The sequence below is a fragment of the Pteropus medius genome, unplaced genomic scaffold (genome assembly GCF_902729225.1).
Source record: "Pteropus medius unplaced genomic scaffold, Ma_sr-lr_union100, whole genome shotgun sequence".
NCBI classification, from domain to species: domain Eukaryota; kingdom Metazoa; phylum Chordata; class Mammalia; order Chiroptera; family Pteropodidae; genus Pteropus; species Pteropus medius.
The window spans coordinates 5190392-5210756 of NW_024347791.1; the positions used below are offsets into that span (position 1 = coordinate 5190392).

At 36.3% G+C, this 20365-nt stretch overlaps 1 protein-coding gene across 10 annotated transcripts in view; it reads right to left on the reverse strand.

Annotated features, from left to right (window-relative positions):
* RIC8B (RIC8 guanine nucleotide exchange factor B) overlaps nt 1-20365 on the reverse strand; it is a 90115-nt gene that overhangs the window by 54225 nt on the left and 15525 nt on the right. For all 10 annotated transcript variants that reach the window (XR_005656123.1, XR_005656122.1, XR_005656121.1 and 7 more), the window contains exon 3: nt 2445-3053. Coding sequence is in view for 3 of the 10 variants with exons in the window: in XM_039877871.1 (XP_039733805.1) it covers nt 2445-3053 (609 nt within the window). In the remaining 7 variants the exon portion in view is untranslated. The remainder of the gene's footprint in view (nt 1-2444; nt 3054-20365) is intronic.

Below are 20365 nucleotides of genomic sequence, written 5' to 3' on the forward strand. Positions count from 1 at the left end.
TCGTTTTCATAACAAAGAAAATAATATTAGTTATTTTGTTATATTTTAAAGTTGGATTTTTCTGTACAGTGTTTTCCATGTCTCTTTATTTCAGTTGGTATTTTAAAGCATTAACAATTATATAGGTGTTTGCTAAATTGGAGAATGATATCTTTCATTTGACAAGTGATATATTAAAATCCAGGTAAATGGACTCTTTCTGGCAAGTTTCTCTGTGTCCTTAATATAGATTTTCATCATACTAAGTTGTGGGTACCTCACTAAAAAGTACACTATGCTGATTTCTGTGTCTTTTCACATGCTGTTCATTTTCTGGGAAATGCTCATCCGCCATTCTTCAAATGGCTGAATCATTCTGTCTTCGAATTTCAGGAGAGACCGTCAGAGGTCTTCTGTGACTATACTAAGTACAATCACTGCATTGTTTCTTTCTTAGCACTTAATACAATTTGAATTATATAACTATTTACTTATTACCTCTCTCACAACAAAATAGGAGTTCCATGAAAGCAGAGGCTGTGCCTATTATTTGTCAATATATTACATAACACACAGCAGAACACCTAGCAATTGTCCATAAATATTTGTTGACTGAGTGACTAAATGTATGCTAAAATTTGAATTTGGAGACTTAATAGAGACTCGAGTGGCTTAAAAAGCCTATCCCACACTCTTGACTAAATGAATTGGCTATTTTCAATACTGTTTACATTTCTGATAACTTTAATAATAGCCCAGAGTCACATTAATGGGGCACATTTTATAATGGCTGTATCATCTGATCCACAACCCAAGAGGCACTAGGTCTGCTGAGATGCCTGCTTTGGGACTATTGATCTTTTCTTATGGATCTTTTGGAGAACAAACATTCCATTACATAGAATGAGTATTTCTTTGCCACATGAACATTTTCTTCTAAACCTTCTAGCCCCACTATTACTAAAAACTGAAGCATACTAATGAGAGCTAATCTCAATTTATTGATATTTATTCCATGCCATCCCATACATACACTGATATGCAGCCATTGAGTTATAAATCCTTTTTGTCAGGAATCTGAATAGTCTGAGCTACTATTTGGGGCACAATTCAAATAACAGAAGGTCCAACAATGGCAAACCAACAGTCTCAGAAAGCTCTTGCAACTAAATGGAAAACTTAAAAACACCAAAACAAACAGTGTAAGAAAAATAACCACAGAAGGTACCAAATAAGCATAGAGACATAACATTTTAAATACTTCCAAATATTTGGTTTCAAAGCATAAATGGAGCATGTGGGCTTTCCACATCTTTTTCTGCCAAGTCCCAGGAAAAACTGACCATACTACAGTCATCTAAAACAGCTGTTAGGACTGATCTTCAAATATTTGGTTTCAAAATATAGACCTATTTGCACTTTAAAACTCAGATGCCTGCATACTCCCACTATATTACTGCACTGAGATAATCCTTTCAAAGCAGGCTGCTGGCAAAAACAGATCTTTATTCATGGTGAGAACTGCTTCAAATGGACACAGCAAAATGTTAACCTAAAATCAATTGTTAGAAAAGATAATTTGCTCTAGCATCAAAATGCTTTTTTTTTTTTAAAAGCGGAAGATGAATTTCACCAGATGTTTAAGGTTAAGGAGAGAGGGTAAATGTAAAATGTCGAGATTCTAGAAACAAGGAAAAAGAGCTTATGTCTGCTTCACTTAAAATTGTTGACTTCCTTAAACTAAGTTTCTTGTTTAGCATAATGTTCTTCTGGGTACTCAAATATAACTATCAAATCTGCCTTACTTTGAGTTGCTGGAAGGTCCAAGCCACAGAAAAGAATCTTAGTCTAGAAATAAGTCAAGTGGTTTAAAATAACCTTTCCCATACTCTCGTGTAATTATGCTTGTTTTCTAGGACTGTGCACAAGCATGGGTATCAAGTTGCAGTCTTACACTTCTGAAAGTTATCTAACACTATAAAGTAACACTCTAGGAGACTGGATGATAAGTGATAACACAGCATCTTTTACTCTTCCGAGCAGACGTCAATTCTCATTATCAGTTTCAACTGGCCTGATTTATCCTAACTTTTAAGACGGCAGCCATTGAAAATGCCTATACCTTTATGAACCACATTGTTTTGTTTCCCTTCAAATCTTATAATTTAAACCTTATTCCTGAAAGAGGCTTCTTAAAAGAAAAGACATGATAGCATGGCTCAGAGAAGGAATTATATTTGGCATCTTACAAAACGATAGTCTATCTTCACCCTATTCTTCTGATAAGTGTTACACAAATGGAAAGAAATGGTTAAGAAATTAATCTTGAGTCATACAACTGATTAATGGAGGAACTGAACGTTTTTTCCATTTCCCAACTTAGCATTCCTCCTTTGCAGGCAGCTCTAGGAATGCCCCAGACCAATTAAATTCCATGGTAGATAAGAATATCCTTTTAACCTTACCTCTTTATGCACCTTCCAACTGTCTACTGTCACATTGAAGAGAGCTTTGAGGGCCTCAATGGCACAGTCTGTCTCCTGAGGTGAGAGAGGAGGTCCATTATGGTCTATGGCCGATTCATACTCATCGGTCCACTTGATGCTAAAGGCACTTTCCAAGATCTGGGTTAGCAGCGGTAGTCCCTGGAGCTCATAGCGCAATTGTGACCTGATGTCGGTGTGCAAAAGTGACAGGAGGAAGAGCAAGCGCAAGTCAAAGCACTTAATGTCATTGATAAACTTTCGGTCCTTGCACTTTCTTAGGAGATTACAGAGCTTTGCAGCAAGGTTAAGTTCCAGGCTGAGCTGCTGTGCCATTTGACTGTTGAAAACTATGTTACATAGACATTTTAACGACTCCACAATAACTGGGAACTCTGACACCTTCTCCAAAGAATCATCCGACTCATTTAGTTTGGCTAGTCGCAGCAGTATCTGCATATTTTCCTTGGTTGTTACAGGAACTAAAATCTTTTTGTCTCTGGAGAGAATACGGAGAACTTCCAGGCAGGACACTTGACATGTTGTTGGGATGTCCTTTATAAGAACTTTAAATATGCCTTCACAGAGTTTCTGAAAAATAAGAACAAATATGCAAAAATCACTATTTGGCTTAAATGATTTAAAATAGAATGTTTCTCTACCAATGTATTTAATAGCATTTCAAGGTCTAGCTAGAAAAGATTTTTATTATTTTTAGATCACAAAATATTATAACTGAAACAGACCTTATATTGGGTGTACTTCTCTTACTTTATAGATATGGAGATTGAGGGCTAGAGAAGTTAAGTCACTTCTGCTGGGCCAGACTGAATTAGTGGGGGTAGTAAAAGCTAGGGTTTCCTAATTTCTAGCCAATATTCGCTCTATAAAATCATTTCTTCTCTTTTAAATTCACCAGTTTCAAATGTCTGAAATAGCTTTATTCTCAATAGATTTTGAACATCAGACTACATATAATATCTGAATGGAAGGCAATCAGTCTGAATCATAGCTGTTCCTTTCCCAGAAGTAAAGATTAATGCCTTGAGATTTGGTTCACAATTGCTCATGAGTACAGGCTCTTATAAAAAGACTTAAAGAAGTATGCGTTTGTGCTGAAGCTTAGCTGTGCTATTTCATCTGAATTTATAGTTCTATGGCAGTAGTCCCATGTTTTATAAACTGTAGAACTCTCTTTAGCTAACGTAACAATATTTAATCATCAAGTGACCTCCGAGATCTCCAGACAAAACTGCTAAAAATTATTCTAAATTGGATTCCAAAGAGGGCTTAGCTAGCATATACGAAGCCTGCGAGTCAATCACAAAATGGTGCCCCTTTCCAGGCTGACTAACTGCAAAAGAGTGTTTCTACTGGGTGGACGAATTACAAAAAAAAACCCCTCTTCCTCTGGGCAGCCTGGCGCCAGGACACATGGCTTGGGAAGCTCATAGGGTGAGCAAGATCTTAGTTCTCCTTTGCTCTCTTGGTATAGAACACAGATTACACAAATATATGTAGTAGTGCTGGTTCCAAATCTTGCTACCACTATATCAGAAACAATTCTTTTAGGATGGACCCAAAGTGTACTCTATCTTGAATTTTTTGAAAAAGTTATTTCTATCATTGCCTAATTTAAGAACCATTAATCACTCTCTCAAAACTCAATCTCCAGATTTCTTTTCCATAAACTGCAGTTCTGGGGCTCTCAAGCTCAGGCCTTTTATATGGAACGAGCAAGTATAACCATTCCACTGCTAACTATTTCTGTACCCATTACATTTTATAAAAACAACAGCAACAATTATGACTAATGTAAGATTTCACAAAGTCTCTATTAACCTATCATCAGACTTTAACTCTTAAAAAAGAGGCTATCTGTGTGGGTCAAGCATCATGAACTTGACAGGAATCTTAGGCTACGTGTACCTTCTGAGTACATCCTAGCTCCTCAGCTATGGAAATGAAGCCTATTTTAAATGTACTGTGTTCTCTAGATGGAGGTGGGAAGGAAATTAACCTGGCAAGCTACAAAAATTCTGAAACAATGTCAACTCTATCCCCACCATATCTGATAACTAGAAAGGTCTTTCATTTAATGTTTTAATATCATTAAATCATTAAAAAATGTTAAATCATTCTTAAAAAAATGAATGCAGTTTGTGAGTAGGGGAAAGTATGATGTACCCATTATTCAAAATACATAAAATAAGAAAAATTTCCTCCAATTTCAGATCTTTCACATTCAAGACCCCCACCCCCAAATATCCACAAACTACTACTTACCTGTTATATTCCTGGGAGTGGATTCCAATAACCTTTGCTCTCACATGATTTTACTCAAGAAGGAAATAATCTACATTTATATATTTAGGTTAAGAAATATATATTAAAGTATCATAAAATATTATATATGTGAATTTGGAGTTTACATATCTAATAAAACACAGATATCTTTACCTCCTTCCTTTTTAAACTCAAAACAATAAAATCCCCACCCCCCCATGGGCGACATGGCTCCTTTCTTCCTGTGCCTTCAGACTCAAGAAAGAAAAAAGCAAAGTATGAATATAAATTGGAATAGCCAAAGCTATAAAACAAATGGACTGTGAAACTCTGGGGCATAGGACGGCTACATGAAAGAGATTAGAGGTGCCTACAAAATTTATAGTTAAAAACTGCCTCATCTAAAGGCTTGCAGATCAACTGCCAATCAAAGACAAGAATTCTAGTTTTAAAGCAGTTTTCAATCAATCTAGTTTTAGAGCACAGTTTTATTAAACATGATACTTCTCATTAGAGACTTGTCTCACATAATGACTGTGAGGTAGCTTTTTGCTATAATGTCTCTTGAAAAGTAATACCACTCTTGGACAATGACTACTCTCCCCTTTTCTGCATTAAAACTTTAAAAAAAAAATCAAAGACATACTCAAAATATAACAAAAGAAGTGGTATTTATTAGACACACTCGTTGTTTTACTCAATACAATCACTTCTATTCAGAGAATATGATAAAGAACAAATTAATAAATCGTGTACCACATTTGAATGAATCAGAAAAGTTTTGCTTTGCATAGGTATACCAAGCAGGACTGAAGAGATAGTATTCTTTATGATTCCTCCATCTGTTGAGTGTGCACACTGCTTCTGTGTTTCAAAGGTACAACTCTATTTTGTCCTTACTTTGCCCTAAAAGTATTTTTCTGTGCTATGGCTAAATTTTCATTGATTTTACTTTCCCTAAACCATGCCCTGCTCTCTTCACTTTCCATAGCTCCTTGCTGTCCACAGAATGCAGCTGAAATGAGCCAGTGTCCTCTTTCCTACTGATGTCTCTGTTAGAATCCCATCCCTTTCTTTTCCAAGTGCTCAAAATGACTCCCAGGCCCTTTGTCGTATGTCCCGCACTGAGCCATTTCCCGCACTGCTCCTTCAGCATGGCATGCCCTGCCACGATGTCCACCAAGTCAAGACCCCACTCTTTTTCTAAGGCTGAGTTCGAGGACTGAGGGGTTTATAGGCCTCCCCAGCCACTCCCTCCTTTGCTTTCTTTCTGTTTGTGCCTCCAACAGCACTCACTCCTTCTGCAGACTCCTTAGGAACAGAGGCTATATTTCATCTGAGTCCCAGTGGCTTGCCCAGGTGTGCTATAACTACTTTTAAGTGCAAGATAACCATAAACTCCCAAAGATTACCTGCCTCAAAGTCTACCACCTGACTTTCCAGCACTTTCCAAAGAATGACTTCTTTGTATTCCTCCTCCACCAGCCACCACTGACTATCAGTCTTCTGTTCCTCAATTTGCAAGTAAAATAAGCCATCATTCCATTTTAGGTACAGACTATTTTTATTTACTTTCAAAGTATTCATTCTACAAACTTGTTTTCATTACATATTTTTTTAATCTCAAAATTATTTTGGTATCTCAGATAATCATAAAACACATACTTTTTTCCATTAAAATTAATGAAAATCTTTTCTGATTTAATAACATTTCACTCAGAGGTCAGGTTTTCAGGAATGAACTAAAGTCATAAAGCAAAAGTTACAATTACTAAAAATCACAGTCTGCGAAAAGGCCCTTTTAAAATGCTCATTAGCTTAGGAATAGCCATGGCTATTTCTATAAAGTTAGAGTGCAAGACCCAGCAGCAGAGATTCAAGAGTAAGATCCCAATGGTTCTCCAATGCTAATACCACTTATTGCTCTCAAATTTGTGGTTTGCTCCTGAACTGAAATCCTAGAGTATACTATAGTAGTGAGTCTCAAAATTCAGCATGTATCATAATCACCTAAAGGGACTGTTAAAACCCATATTGTTGCACCTCACCCCCAGAGTTTCTGATTCAATCCACCTAGAGTAAGGCTCCAGAACTGGAACTTTTAACAAGTTCCCAGTTGACGCTGCTGTCGGTTCAAGAGCCACACTCTGAGAACCACTGAATTATAGTTAACAATGGACTGATGTCAATTGGATGTTAGGGGCTAGTGGTAAGCTTAGAGTAATGACTGGATAATCACAGAAAAGCAGGCAGTGGATAGAATTAGCACAAGTACCTTAGCTTCTCCTTGACTGCTTTGCGCTAAAGATGTATACGGGTGGCAGAGATAGGAATGAGATGTCACTGTCTGGTCACATTACCTTTCTTAAATGTTAAAAACTATTAAAGGTGTTAAGCACATTACTTGTTGAAAGTCAGGGGTTGGGCTTGAAACTTGTTCTATTTACCACGGACTCTAGAATCTGAACAGCGTTGTGATTAAGAGCAAGGGACCTGGATTTAAACTGCTTATGTTCAAACTTTGGCTCTTCCACTGTCTTCTAAAGTGACCTTGGCAAGTTACTTAGCTTCTCTGGACCTCATTTACTTTAGGAGTTAAATGACATCACACGTATAGCACTTAGAGCAGTGACTAGCCTGTGGTAAGTGTTCAGTGCAGGTTATCTTTTATGTATTATTGTAAGATAAAATCTCAAAGTCCTCAGCTTAGCATTTAGGATCCTCCAACCTGCTTTTTGAACCTTCTCTTTCACCGTATTTTCTTGTCAGGTCCTTCTCTTTAGCTATGTTCCTTTCCAAACCATCTCACATTGAGCTCTTTTGCTTTCTAACCACCTCTCCTCTACATGCATCAGTCTCCTCCTTCTTTGACTACTTAAGTTTTACCCATTCTCCAAAGCTACGCTTAAAATTCACTTTTGATATAAAATTTTCCCTAACCACTTCAGCCCCCAACATTCTTTCTCTCCAAGGAAAATCCAAACCACAATTTGTAGCAATCATTTGGTGCTCGGCACATTCTTCCTGTTAGTTTTCTTTTTATGAGTTTGCCTCAACTACTAAAAGCTCTCTGAAGGTGGAAAGGACATTTTTTTTTTTAATGAGAAAAGAAAATGTATCGCAGTGGCTTTTGAATTAGAAAGATCTGGGTTTAACACCTGGTTCTGCCACTGTGAAATTCAGAAATGTTATTTAGCTTCTTTGACTCTCACTTTCCCACTTGTAAAATAGGAATAACATCTCCTATATCTCATAGGACTGTTGTGAAATAGATTCCAGGATGTTATAAGCACTCTTTTATTTCTTCATAATCCTTGTAGCCCTCAGCAGAGCAATTAGCATTAAGAAATTCCCCAAATCTAAAGCATTAGCTTAAGTCTATTAATATTGTCTTGATACTTCTCCTTTCTAAAAAAGAAAGAAGATATAGTAAAGGCTATTTTTGTAATTGTACTGGTAGGATGGTTTGCCCCATTGGGTAAAAAAGTTTTTTCATACAAGTAATAGAAATCACGTGTCTTCATATAAAGTTTTTCTCAAGAGTTTAAATTAATTAAATATTTATGTTCTTAAAATGTAAAATGAATCAAACTATTAAAGAAAATAGAAAAACATTCATAATTATACTAGCTAGTATATTTTATATGCAGTGAACAGAGAAGTTTATCCTTGGTCAATCTGCTTGATTATCAGTAACAGATATACTACTTTAACATACAGTTACAATCATCGTGTGTATGTAATTTTGTTTTCTGACTTTTAAATTTAATTTTTAATTTGATTATAAGTATTTTTCCACATTGCTACAGTCTTTATAAACATAATTTTAACTGAATGAAATATTAAATATGACTCCTGTTCTCAATAAGTCTCTAGCATAAAATATAGACAGACCAGAAAGAACAGTGAACTTAGTATCAGAAGGAATGACTTCATAATTTTAGTAATTATTGTAATATTGTTTGCTTATGTGCTTTACAGTTTACAAAAAAATTTTATATTTGTTCCTTAAATCTAAAAAGTGCTTAATGAACACTTGATATATGATTCTTTAATTGCCTAAGGACACTTAGCTAAGAAGCAGAAGGCCAGGACTCAATCCAGATCATGTGACTCTAGTGTCTTTTCCACTGTAAGTTAATGATCATGCCATCGCTGTTTCTCATTTATTAACTGTGATCTTGAATATGTCGCTTTATTAGGCCTCTTTCTTCATCTATACCATGCGTCAAACCTCTCCAGGGCAACCTTCTTCCACCTCCAGAATGGACAGCTTTTTACTATGAATCTGTAAAACTAAGATCAGCTCTGGCTATAGGTGTGAAACAAGTAAACCATGCTATGAAGCATATGTGAGCATTCAAATGATCTATCATGACTTATATATGTACTGTCTTAAAAGATGACTTCTAAAAATATTTAAAAATTAAAAGTCAAGTTTTATACATAAAGAAAATGTCTTTGCTTAAAACACAGACATCATAGTCTACCAGTCTGGCAATCCAAAAGAGGTTAGAATACACTTCTGAAACAAGTTTCTCTCTAGAATGTGTACAGATTGGTGCCAGTTCACAAACTGTGACTATCTTGAGATAGGGACATGAGTTGAGACAGGTATAAAAACTGAGAGTATGCATTTGGAAACCTTTATAGTAACTGGACTTTGCTGTGACGTCCAAAGATATGATTATTTCTTCTAATGATTCATTTAAATTGTATTTTACAAAGGTACTGGTCTACTACAAATTAGGAAAAAAATAAGCAAACAAAACTTGGTCCTTCATCACAGACAGTTTGAGAAGCACTGTTCTAGACCATGCATTTTATCCTGTGTAAGTTTTCTTCAACTATATAATCAAGGTAGTAAAATGAACTCAGATCTCAGAGTAATGAGGAAATAACATAAACTTCATAAACAAGCTTATGTAACTTAGTTTAATTGTTAGGCATTGTGGTGAAAACTGACAGCTGTCTACCAAAATCCATTTTCTTCTTATATAGTAACGGCATTGTGGCAAGGCCCAAGGCTGCCTAGCTACGCCACATTCCTCAGCTGTTCTCCACGGCCATATGACTGAGCTCTTGCCAATGATGTGTGTGTGTAGACATACTGTATTACATTTTCAGGTTTGGGCCTTTAAGACAGTGGGCATGCCTTCTTTACTTTCTTGACCCCTTCTGCAGCCCAGAACTTGGAAATGGCAGTCCAGTACAGGCTAGGACAATGCTCAGATGGTGAAGTTTGACTTGACATCTTGGAAAGAAATGGGGCCACCGAATAAATTTATGGAACAGAGGCACCCGCCAGCCTGGTTGATCACCTCAGAACTGTTACTTGAAAAGGTAATAAACCTTTACATTCCTTAAGTCACTTTTATCTTGGGGTCCCTTTAGTGCTACAACTTAGCTTTAAATTTAAATGGACTATATCTATGAAATATGACGTCTCATTGATGCCCTCTACAGAACCTCTTGTATCATCATTCCGTAAGTAACAAAAATTATATTTCACCTCAATGACTAAGCAATTACCCTCTATATGTAATATCAAGAGTCACACCAATTTGATCTGGTTGTGCCATGGATGGTGAGCATATTCATTTTTTTCATCTAGTCATTCTTTAATCAAGAATTCGCCAAGCATCTATTTTATAAATCCAAGACAATGTCCTTGGTACTGGGGAGATAATGGCAAACTTCTAAGGAACTTAAAATCGAGTGGGGGAGAATTACAAAGGCACATCAGCAATGGATTAATGTGATAAGTGCTCTGATAGATCTAAACTAGTTTCTCAGCCTCTGTATTACTGACATTTTGGACTAGACAATTCTTTGTTATAAGAAGCTGTTCTGTGTACTATAGGATATTTAACAGCATCCCTGACCACCACCTACTAAATGCCACCAACCACCCTCCAACCACTACCACCATTCAGTCCTAGAAATCAAAAATGTCTCCAGAAATTGCCAAATGTCTCCTGGAAAGCAAAATTGCCCTCCACTAGAACTAGTGATTTTAGTGTAAAAAGCTATGATAATACAAATCCAAGGCACCTAATCCAATCTCACGGGAGGGAAACGGATCAATTCAAGGAAACACTTCCTAAGGAAGTGGCATCTAAGATGACACCAGAAACATACATGTTTAATTTCCATTTGGTCATTTAACAAATATTTGAGTGTCTGACATTGTGCTTCATGGCAGTGAACAAAACAGACATGATTCCGTTATGTGTTTTGAGAATCATAGTCCAGATAATAAACAAGTGAAAAACATGTAATTAAAATGTTACTAAATGTTATAAGGGAAATGAACAGGATGCTATGATAGAAAATAACTAGAAAGGATCAACTTTAGATAGAGCGAAGCCGAGTTTTGATGGTGAAAAGCTGCTGAATGTGCAGAGTAGAAGAAAGAGTATGGCAGGCAGAGCCTGGTGTGCTTAAGGTCTTTAAAGCCAGTATGAGTGATGTTAATAGCAGAGATATAAGCTGGGACCAGATCATGTGAAGTTTTACAGGCCATGATAAGGAGGCTTGGCTTCAAATGCTATGAAAAGTCACTAAAGGAGCTTAAGCAAAGGAGAAGTACAACTCAATTAAAATTTTGAAAAAATCACACTGGAAACGGATTGGAGGGGAACAAATACAGCTTCAACTAGAGTGGAAGCAGTGTAGAGGGAGACAGGTAGATGGCTTTGATATGTATTTTTGAGGAAAAATGGACAGTATTTGCTATTTGCGAGAGAGGGGTTTCTGACTTAAGCAATGTAGTGCCATTTATTGAGAACGGGATGACTGGAGGAAGAACAGTTTTGGGGGAAAATTCTTAATGTATGGACACATTAAGTTTGAAATGTCTAGAAAGATGTCAAGTAAGAAGCTGAGTGTGTATGGCTGGAGCCCTAAGCAGCCATCAGTGCTACGCCTGATGATATATATGAGTAAAGGCATTTCAAGCTGCAAGAATGGATGAGATCACCTAGAGAAAAATATACAGAAAAAAGGAGAACTACCATAGAACCCTGAAAAATGCCAACACTTAGAGGCTGGGGGAAGCAGAAGCTGATAAAAAAATTAAGAGGTATCAGTTAGAGAGGCCAGAGGAAGTCTAGGAGTGTGATGTTCTGGAAGACAAGACAGGAATATATTTTATGAAGGGACTAATCAACTGTTTCAAATGCTGATGAACAATCAAGTAGCATAAGTACCTGGCAATGCTAGATCACCAATGTCCTTGATAAAAGCAGTTTCCTGAGAGTATCTGGGAGGTGACAAAGAGAGAAGTACATACCTTAAGGCATGTGGTTATAAGGGAAGCAGAGAAAAGGGGTAACAAGAAAGAATAAGGTCAAGAGAGGCTGTTTTTCTTTTCTTTTTAAAGAGAGGATGTACTAGTTCATGTCTGTATAATGAGGGGAATGAAGAGTTTGGAATTAACCCAGAGGGAAATGCGGAACTTACTGCAAGGTATTAAGTAGGGGAATAACATTAGATTTGTGCTTTGGAAAAATCACTAATGGTAATATGGAAAATGGACAAGAGAGGAGACAGGACAGAACCAGTTAAGAATTCTGGTGAGAAATGATCGAGGTCTAAACTAAGGAAAAGAAAGCTAAAAGATTTTAAGGAAGTGGAATTGACTGAATGGTTGATAGAATGATTCGATGTGTAGGGTAGAACAAAGAGGAGACAAGACACCTCTTAAGTTACTAACCTAGACAACTTGGTTGATGGTATTATCATTCATTCATGAGAGAGGGGCCTTATTTCCTAAAGTTTGCAGCAAAAGGAAAATGTTATTGCCTGGTAGACGTTTCTAATTCTTCCCAAATAGACACCTCAAATGAAGTACATCCAAACTCATTAACTAGGAAGGGGTCAGATCCCCATAACTCACCTTTCTAAAACTCATATTCAACTACTTATTGTCACAATATCCTTTATCCAAGTAAAAAAACCTACTCTCTACTGCCTGTGTGAACCTATGTACCATTTTTCATGTTATTTCCTGTACTTAGAATGTCTTCTCAAACCCCAAACTTCCCAAATCATTTTTATCTTCAAAGCAAATGTCATCCTTGCCATTTCCCAGCAGGAAGTAACCTCTTCCACCTCTAAATCCCAAGTACTTAATCTCTATCACTTTTATAGCTCTTAATACATCTGACCTTGAATTATATTTACGGAGACTTCTTATCTCTCTCATCAGCTTTGGCGGGTGGGGGGAGTTGTCTGACATATTTCTTTTCCACGGGTACAAAGATGCTGTCCAATATGTTGAATACTTACACACATACATACTAAGTGTGAAATCTTTAAAGCACTGCGTGCTAGAGAAAGTATTATGTCCAGACATTCACTAGGTCACTACAACGCTGGATTTAATTCCCGGGTGCTGCTTATTTAGTTGTATGACTTTGAATAAATTGGTCAACTTTCATTTCTTTATCTGGGTAAGGTAGTACCTACTTCCTAGGCTTGCTGGGAAAATTAAATGAGATAGTGTATATATACTGCCCTAGAGTAAAATGTTATTGAACATTATAATTACAATGTATGTGCTTACATATAATATTATCATACACTTTAGTAAGAGGCTATGTGGTATAAAAGAGTATATGAGTTGCAGAGTCAGAGAGACTTCACTTTGCTATTTATTACCTGTGAGATCTGGGTAAGTTATTTGGTTTACTGAGCTTCAGTTTCATTATGTGTAAAATGAGGATAATATCCTCTGTATTACAGTATTGTTTTATTAAATAAGATGATGGTACACAGTTAGAGCTAAAATTATACATTTCCAAGAATAAGACCTATAATTAAAGATCTCAGCCAACAGCAGTATCTTGAAGGAGGCTTGTTTTTCTGATTGAAATAATAAGCCTACATGTAGATTTGACATCTAGCATTCTCTCCAACATCACTGCTTATCAAAACGATTTAGTTCGAATTTGAGGCACCAAAAAAAAAAAAATTTAATGAGCTTAGGTTTTCAAAAGTTTTCACTACTAGTCAGTGAAATTCAGGTAAAGATTCACAGATTAATTTAGAATAAAACTAGACCAACGACTGAATAACCAAATCAAAATGAAACAACAGTGAACAGAGAAAGTGAACATTGCAAAAGACAAGGACTAATGTCTGTTTTATTTATAAGAAACAGGAAAATGCAATAACTTTCCAGTTCAAGCTGGAAAGAGAGGCAGGTTATACACACAGCACAGGCACTGAATTCAACTTGGCAGTAACCCTAGGATAACTAAAGGCCAGAAAGAGCTTAAGAGCCAAACAAAATGAGTATAACTTCCAGAATAAGAATGTTAAAGAGTTAGAAGGGGCTATAGTGACTGTGTGTGTGTGTGTGTGTGTGTGTGTGTGTGTGTGTGTGAGAATAAGCACTAGCAGTGTAAAAGGTTCTATAAAAAACAGGTTTTGTGGGAGAATAGGTCTGGGAAACTTATAAGGCTTATTAAAATAGTAAAGAGTCTCAGATGTACTAAAAAAATTGTTTCATTTTTAAAAACTTCTCTTTCCTTTATTTGACCACAGAATCTTAAAAAAAATAATAATACATAACATACTCAAGACTAGGGGATATTTCTTAAATTTTACGGATATGAAAACTGACTCCCAGAGAAGCTAAATGGTTTGCTTAAGGTAGCACAAAAAGCTACAATGGGAAAGGGGACTCAGATTCTTATTTGACTCAGTCCTACTCTCTTTTCATTCTGCTGGTAACTGGTGATGTATAAGAAATAAGGCAAAAATGGGTACTCCAACATTAAAAGCAATTCAGCATTAAGCTGGGCCTGTGAAAGGAATTATTGAGGACCGATTATTTTTCTCCTTAAATAAACGAAGTCATTAAACATGGTTCTACTTATTATTTTTTTTAATGTTTCTGTTCTTCTATTGTAGTGGTAGTGAAATACCTATCTTTACAGTATGCCACTTCCTCTTTAATAAGAATGGCCTTTCCCCCTCCTTTTTTGCCCATTATGTCTACAATGTTAGCTACATGTTTGATTTATGCTCTTGCTCCATCAACCAGTACTCCTATAGTGATGGGATAGAACCCTGATCTTAAAATAGACTATGCACATTCAACTGGGAGATGTGGCACAGCGCCAGGGATACTTAAAGTCACAGGACAATCCTGGTGCATCCTCTTTAACCACTATTTTACCAAAAGATTCACTGGGGGTGGGACTGGGGAAGAACTTCTACATGAAAATAAACAAAGTCAGTACAAATCACAATACAAAAAGTCACAAAATTTTTTAAGATAAAAAGATCAGATATCAGAAGAATGGTAGTTAAGGCAGGATCCTTTGGATGATGCCTCCCTGATCTCACAAGGTTATGCCTACACTGTCCTCTGATGGATGTCACTGGATAAATATTCCACAGGGATCTAATTTTAGTTCTTAACTGAAGCTGAAGGTCAGTCACCTAAATCTGATAGTTCTAAACTTTTGCCCTCTGTGCATGCACATTTGAGTATGTATGTGTGTGCACACACACACAAGACAAAGACACAGAGGTATTAAATTCTAAAATAAGCTTACTATAATTAACAGTTAGAACAATGTTGTCAGTCCCACAAGACAGACCTATTAAAAAACTGTATTTTATAAAAATATTAAAGTTAATGGCTTACTGCCAGAATTCTAAAATGGGCTTTTAATAAAAGAGAGCGAGGATTTTGGGGGTCAAATTTGTAATTTCTTTATAAAAAGCTAAAGATGAGATTTTCTAAATGAATACTCATGTAGCTGGGTCCAGAGAGATTTAGTTTAATAGTATATCTTACGCTTTGGGGTTTTTCTACTTGTAGTAGGGAGACAACGGTAATTCTCACTTTTTATTAAATAGATACTCTTTGTCAAGGAGGTTTGATCTCACTTCCTAAATTTCACCTCTAGCTTCCCTTCTTACGCATATCCGTCTTTTAGTAATATAGTCCTTCTGGCTATGTTCTATCATAGTGATCTTGCCAAAAAGACTGAAAAGACAGTTCAGAGTAACAACAATTATGTAAGTTTCAATAAAGTTTCCTTGCTAATTAGCAATCCTGAGAAAGACTTGTTGCATCATTAAGAATTCATTAACAGATGGGAAAGACAACTTGAGTATAAACAAAAGCTTACAAAACCAATCACCTGCCTTTCTTTTCTTGACTGAGGGCAGAAATGGGTATGTCAAAACTTTTTATTTTTCTTCAAATACAATACCAGCTAACTACGCTTCTTATCACTGAAGTAGGAGTCTTTATTTTTCAGAAAGCCCTTTTCTGCACTACCTATGTAAAATATATTTTAGCATTTTAAGATAATATAATGGCAAATATATAGGTATACATAATTTGTTTCATATCAGAATTTACCAAAGAAAAGATTATCTCATTTAATCTTTAGTGAGTTCTTAGCACAAGCTATAGTTTGATTATATAGTATATTAACAAGGCTGAAAAATAGGTGCTCTGTCACAACAGATACCTTGTATCTTGATGGCTGATATAGACCCTGGTCCCATTGATTTCTACAGTCCCTTTGCCTTTTTGCTTTTTCAGTATATCAAAGTCTTTCCTATATAGTCTTTTTGGAATTTTCTTACTTTGTCTTCAATGCCACCTACTCCACAACACTTAACTATTTACTCTGAACTAGTTATTCTAGTTCAGAATCCCTTGTTTTGAGCTCTAGCAGCCCAGGGGCAGGTATAGAAGATAGTCTGGGCCTCTGATTGTAAAGGACTAAATGTCTGTGTCCTTCCTAAACTAGTATGTTGAGGGCCTAACCCCCAATGTGATGGTATTTGGAGATGGGAGCTTTGAGAAGTAATTAGGGTTAGATGAGATCATGACAGTGTAACCCTGGTCCAATGGGATTAGTGCCCTTATAAGAAGAGACACTGGAGAGCTAGCTTGTTCATGCTTTCCCCCACCCTCTCTGCACAAAGAAGAGGTCATGTAAGCACATGGCGAGATGATGGCTACCTACAAACCGAGAAGAAGCCTCAGAATGAACCTTGCCAACACCCTGACTTTGGACTTCCCAGCCTCCAAAACTATGATAAATAAATGTATGTTGTTTAAGCCACCCAGTATTTTGTTATGGTAGTCTAAGCAGACTAAGATAGCCAGGAATAGAAACAAAAGAAAGGTTAAGCTGTCTCAATGAAACAGTTGTGAGATTTTAGAGGTCTTCAAAGGCACGGTAACATACTAATGGTATAGCAGAAAAGGCAGAGAAATTGATTATTTGGGTTCTTTCCAGTACCTAATTCTACTGTTTTCTGAACTTGGATCTGGACTGATTTACTTAATCTATTTGAAGCTAAATTTTCTCATGTGTAAGAAATATATCTATTTCACGGGGTTACTGTAATTATTTAATATAGATAGCATCTGAGAGAACATATTGTAAGGTGTAAGGCATCTTATGTATTACTCACTGGGAAATAGTATAATTAAAGTAAAGAAAGCACTTGTGTTCAAACACCAGCTCTGCCCCTTGTGGCTATATGATTTTGGGCAATTTCTTGAAAACAGTTGTGCCTCATTTCCTCATCTCTAAAAATAGAGGTAGCATCTAGGGCTTATAAATATTAAATGAGATGATATGTTAAAAAAATCTCTAGCATAGTGCTTGGCGTAGAATAGAGACTAATGTACATTACATCATAAAGATGGCCAGACGGACAAACAGATCAAGAAATATTTACAGGCATACTCTACACAGGCATAATATGGCTAGGAAGTTTTTATCTGTATTTACCTTTTAATAGCAAAACCACTTAAAAAGGGAAAGTGTTGATGTTGCAATTTGATATTAATTTTATGGATTCTATAGTGTCCATTTAGAACTATAGTGTCCATTACTGACCCCCGGGTACATAGCCCCGATGTAAGCACACGACTCAAAATGCTCCCAATTTAAAAGTTCAAGAACATGCAAATTATTCAAGAGAAGTAAATTCTAACCAAATAATGAGAAGTCTATTTTGGGTTGAGAAGCTATAAAAGCACATGACTCAAGTTATTTATAATATTAGGGAGGTTGAACACATATTAAAATGAATGAGCAATATAAATGTACAGCAACTTAAACTGTGTATTAAAAGACTGAAAGAATAAACTACAGGGAATTTAGCCAGAGAAAGCTTGATAAATTTAAGTGTTGGGCAGTAAGTGGGAAAAAAATGAGATGGAGTGGCAGAAAGGAAGTAGGCAGATAAGCAAAATGGTGGACAAAGGCAGAGGCAGAGTAGGATATGGGCAAAGTAGGAGGATCAACCAAAGCAGATTTAGAGTTCATATAAAAGCTTTCTAACAATTAAAGCTATTCAACAGCAGAGTAGCTACTGTGAGCTTCCCATTACTGAAAGTATTCAGCCACAGTGTGATGACCCCTGGTGTGACATATCTTAGAAAGAACCACTGTGCTGGAAGATATTCTGGTCCATTACTACACTGTGAATTTCCCAAGGAGAAGCCCTGCAAAGATGATCATTGAAGGCCGAAAAGGAGACAGAAGACTTGGTTTGAATCCTAGCAATTCTACTCATTAATTGTGACCTCCGGCAAGTCAACTTGTCAGATTTTCATCTATAAATGGGGAAGTTGGGAACACTGGGAATGTCTAATCAGCCAACAACTCTTTCAGGTCTCTAAGTGTTTTTAATTAGTCAAAGATGTACAAGTTTTTCACGTTCCTTAATACATGATCAAACTTTGTAAGGAAGGGCTAACTAGTGAGAAAAATAAACTATACTTTCAGCCAAAAATATATCTGAGGAATCTAAAAAAAAAAAAAGAGAGAGAGACTTCAACATGTCTAACTCCTATAGATCAAGCATGATACTGCTTTTGGGGAGAGCTGACACTCATATTCTCGCTAGTTATCCTAGCCAGTCACTTACACTGCAAAAGCACGTTCTTCTGTTTCCTATCAATGCTGATAATTAGTTCAATGTCAAAGCTGTGTTTATGCTCCATATCAAGTCTCAAATTTTGGATGCCTAAAGTCGGAAAATGAATAGAATTGATTCATATGCTATACAACAGATGAATTCAATTACTGAATGGTAGTGTGGTATACACTGGATGCTGAACCAGATCAGACTGCCTAGGCTTGAATCATGGCTTTCCACTATACTAGTTTAGGAAGTAAAGCACCTCCTTGAATAATATCATTTTATTATAATGTTGATGAGAAGCTGAGATGCCATAGGAACTTGTCTTATTTATATCAATGAGCCTATAGTAAAACTGGTTTTGTTACATGTGGATTGTCTTTACACTTTCTTGAGAGTGCCTTTGAACCACAAAGTCAACTTTGATGCAGTCCAATTTATCTATTTTTTTCTTTTGTTGCTTGTGCTTTTGGTGTCATATTTAAGAATCCAATGCCAAATCTCAAGCCATGAAGACTTATCCTTACGTTTTCGTCTAAGAGTCTTATGGTTTTAGCTTCACATTTAGGTTTGATTCATTGTGAGTTAATTTTTATATATGATGTGAGGTAAAGGTGCAGCTGCATTCTTTTACATGTGGATATAAAAGACCACTTGTTAAAAGACTATTCTTTCCCCACTGAATGGTCTTGTCATCCTTGTCAAAAATTAGTTGACCATAGACACATAAGTTTATTTCTGGACTCTCAATACTATTCTATTGAATACAAACACTCATACAATTTATCTATCTTTATGACAGTACTACAGTCTTGATTATTGTTCCTTTGTAGTAAGTTTTGAAACTGAGAATTCTGAGTCCCCCCAAGTTTGTTATTTTCAAGACTGTTTTGGCTATTCTGCATCCCTTGCAATTCCATATGAATCCCAAAATTGGCTTTTCAATTTCTACAAAGAAGCTACTTAGGATTCTAAAAGGTATTGCACTGAATTAGCAGATCAATGTGAGAAGTACAGGCATCTTAGCAACAATAAATCTCCCAATCCATAAACATGGAATCTTTTTCCATTTATTAAGATTATCTTGGGGGTGGCTCCATAGTGTAGTGGTTAGCACATCTGCTTTACATACAGAAGGTCCTGGGTTCGTGCTCCAGGTGGAGCCATGGACCATAACCCAAGTGCGCCAGGCCCCAGCTGCACCAGGCCCCCCAAGTGCACCTGCTTTCAAGGTTTTCTCCTTGTCTTTGGCTTTCAGCATTTTTACTATGATGCATCCACTTTTGCATCTCTTTGAATATTGAGTTTCCTGGATGTGTAGGTTGTTTCCCAGTAAATCTGGCAAGCTTTTAGACGTTATTTCTTCAAATATTTTTTTTCTTCTCCTTTTGCTCTCTCCTCTCCTCTGGTTCTCCCATTATGCATATGTTGGTACATCAATGTTGCCTCACAATTCTCTGAGACTTTCTTCATTTTTTCTTTATTCTTTTTTCTCTGTTCTTCACCTTGTATACTCTCTATTGATCTTCAAGTTTGCTTATTCTTTCTTCTGCTAGTTCCAACCTAGTGTTGAGCCCCGTTAGTGAATTTCTATTTCAGTTACTGTACTTCACCGTACATTTTAATGCCAAAATTTCCATTTGGTTCTTCTTCATTTTCTTTTTAATATCTATGTTTGTATTGATATTCTCCATTTG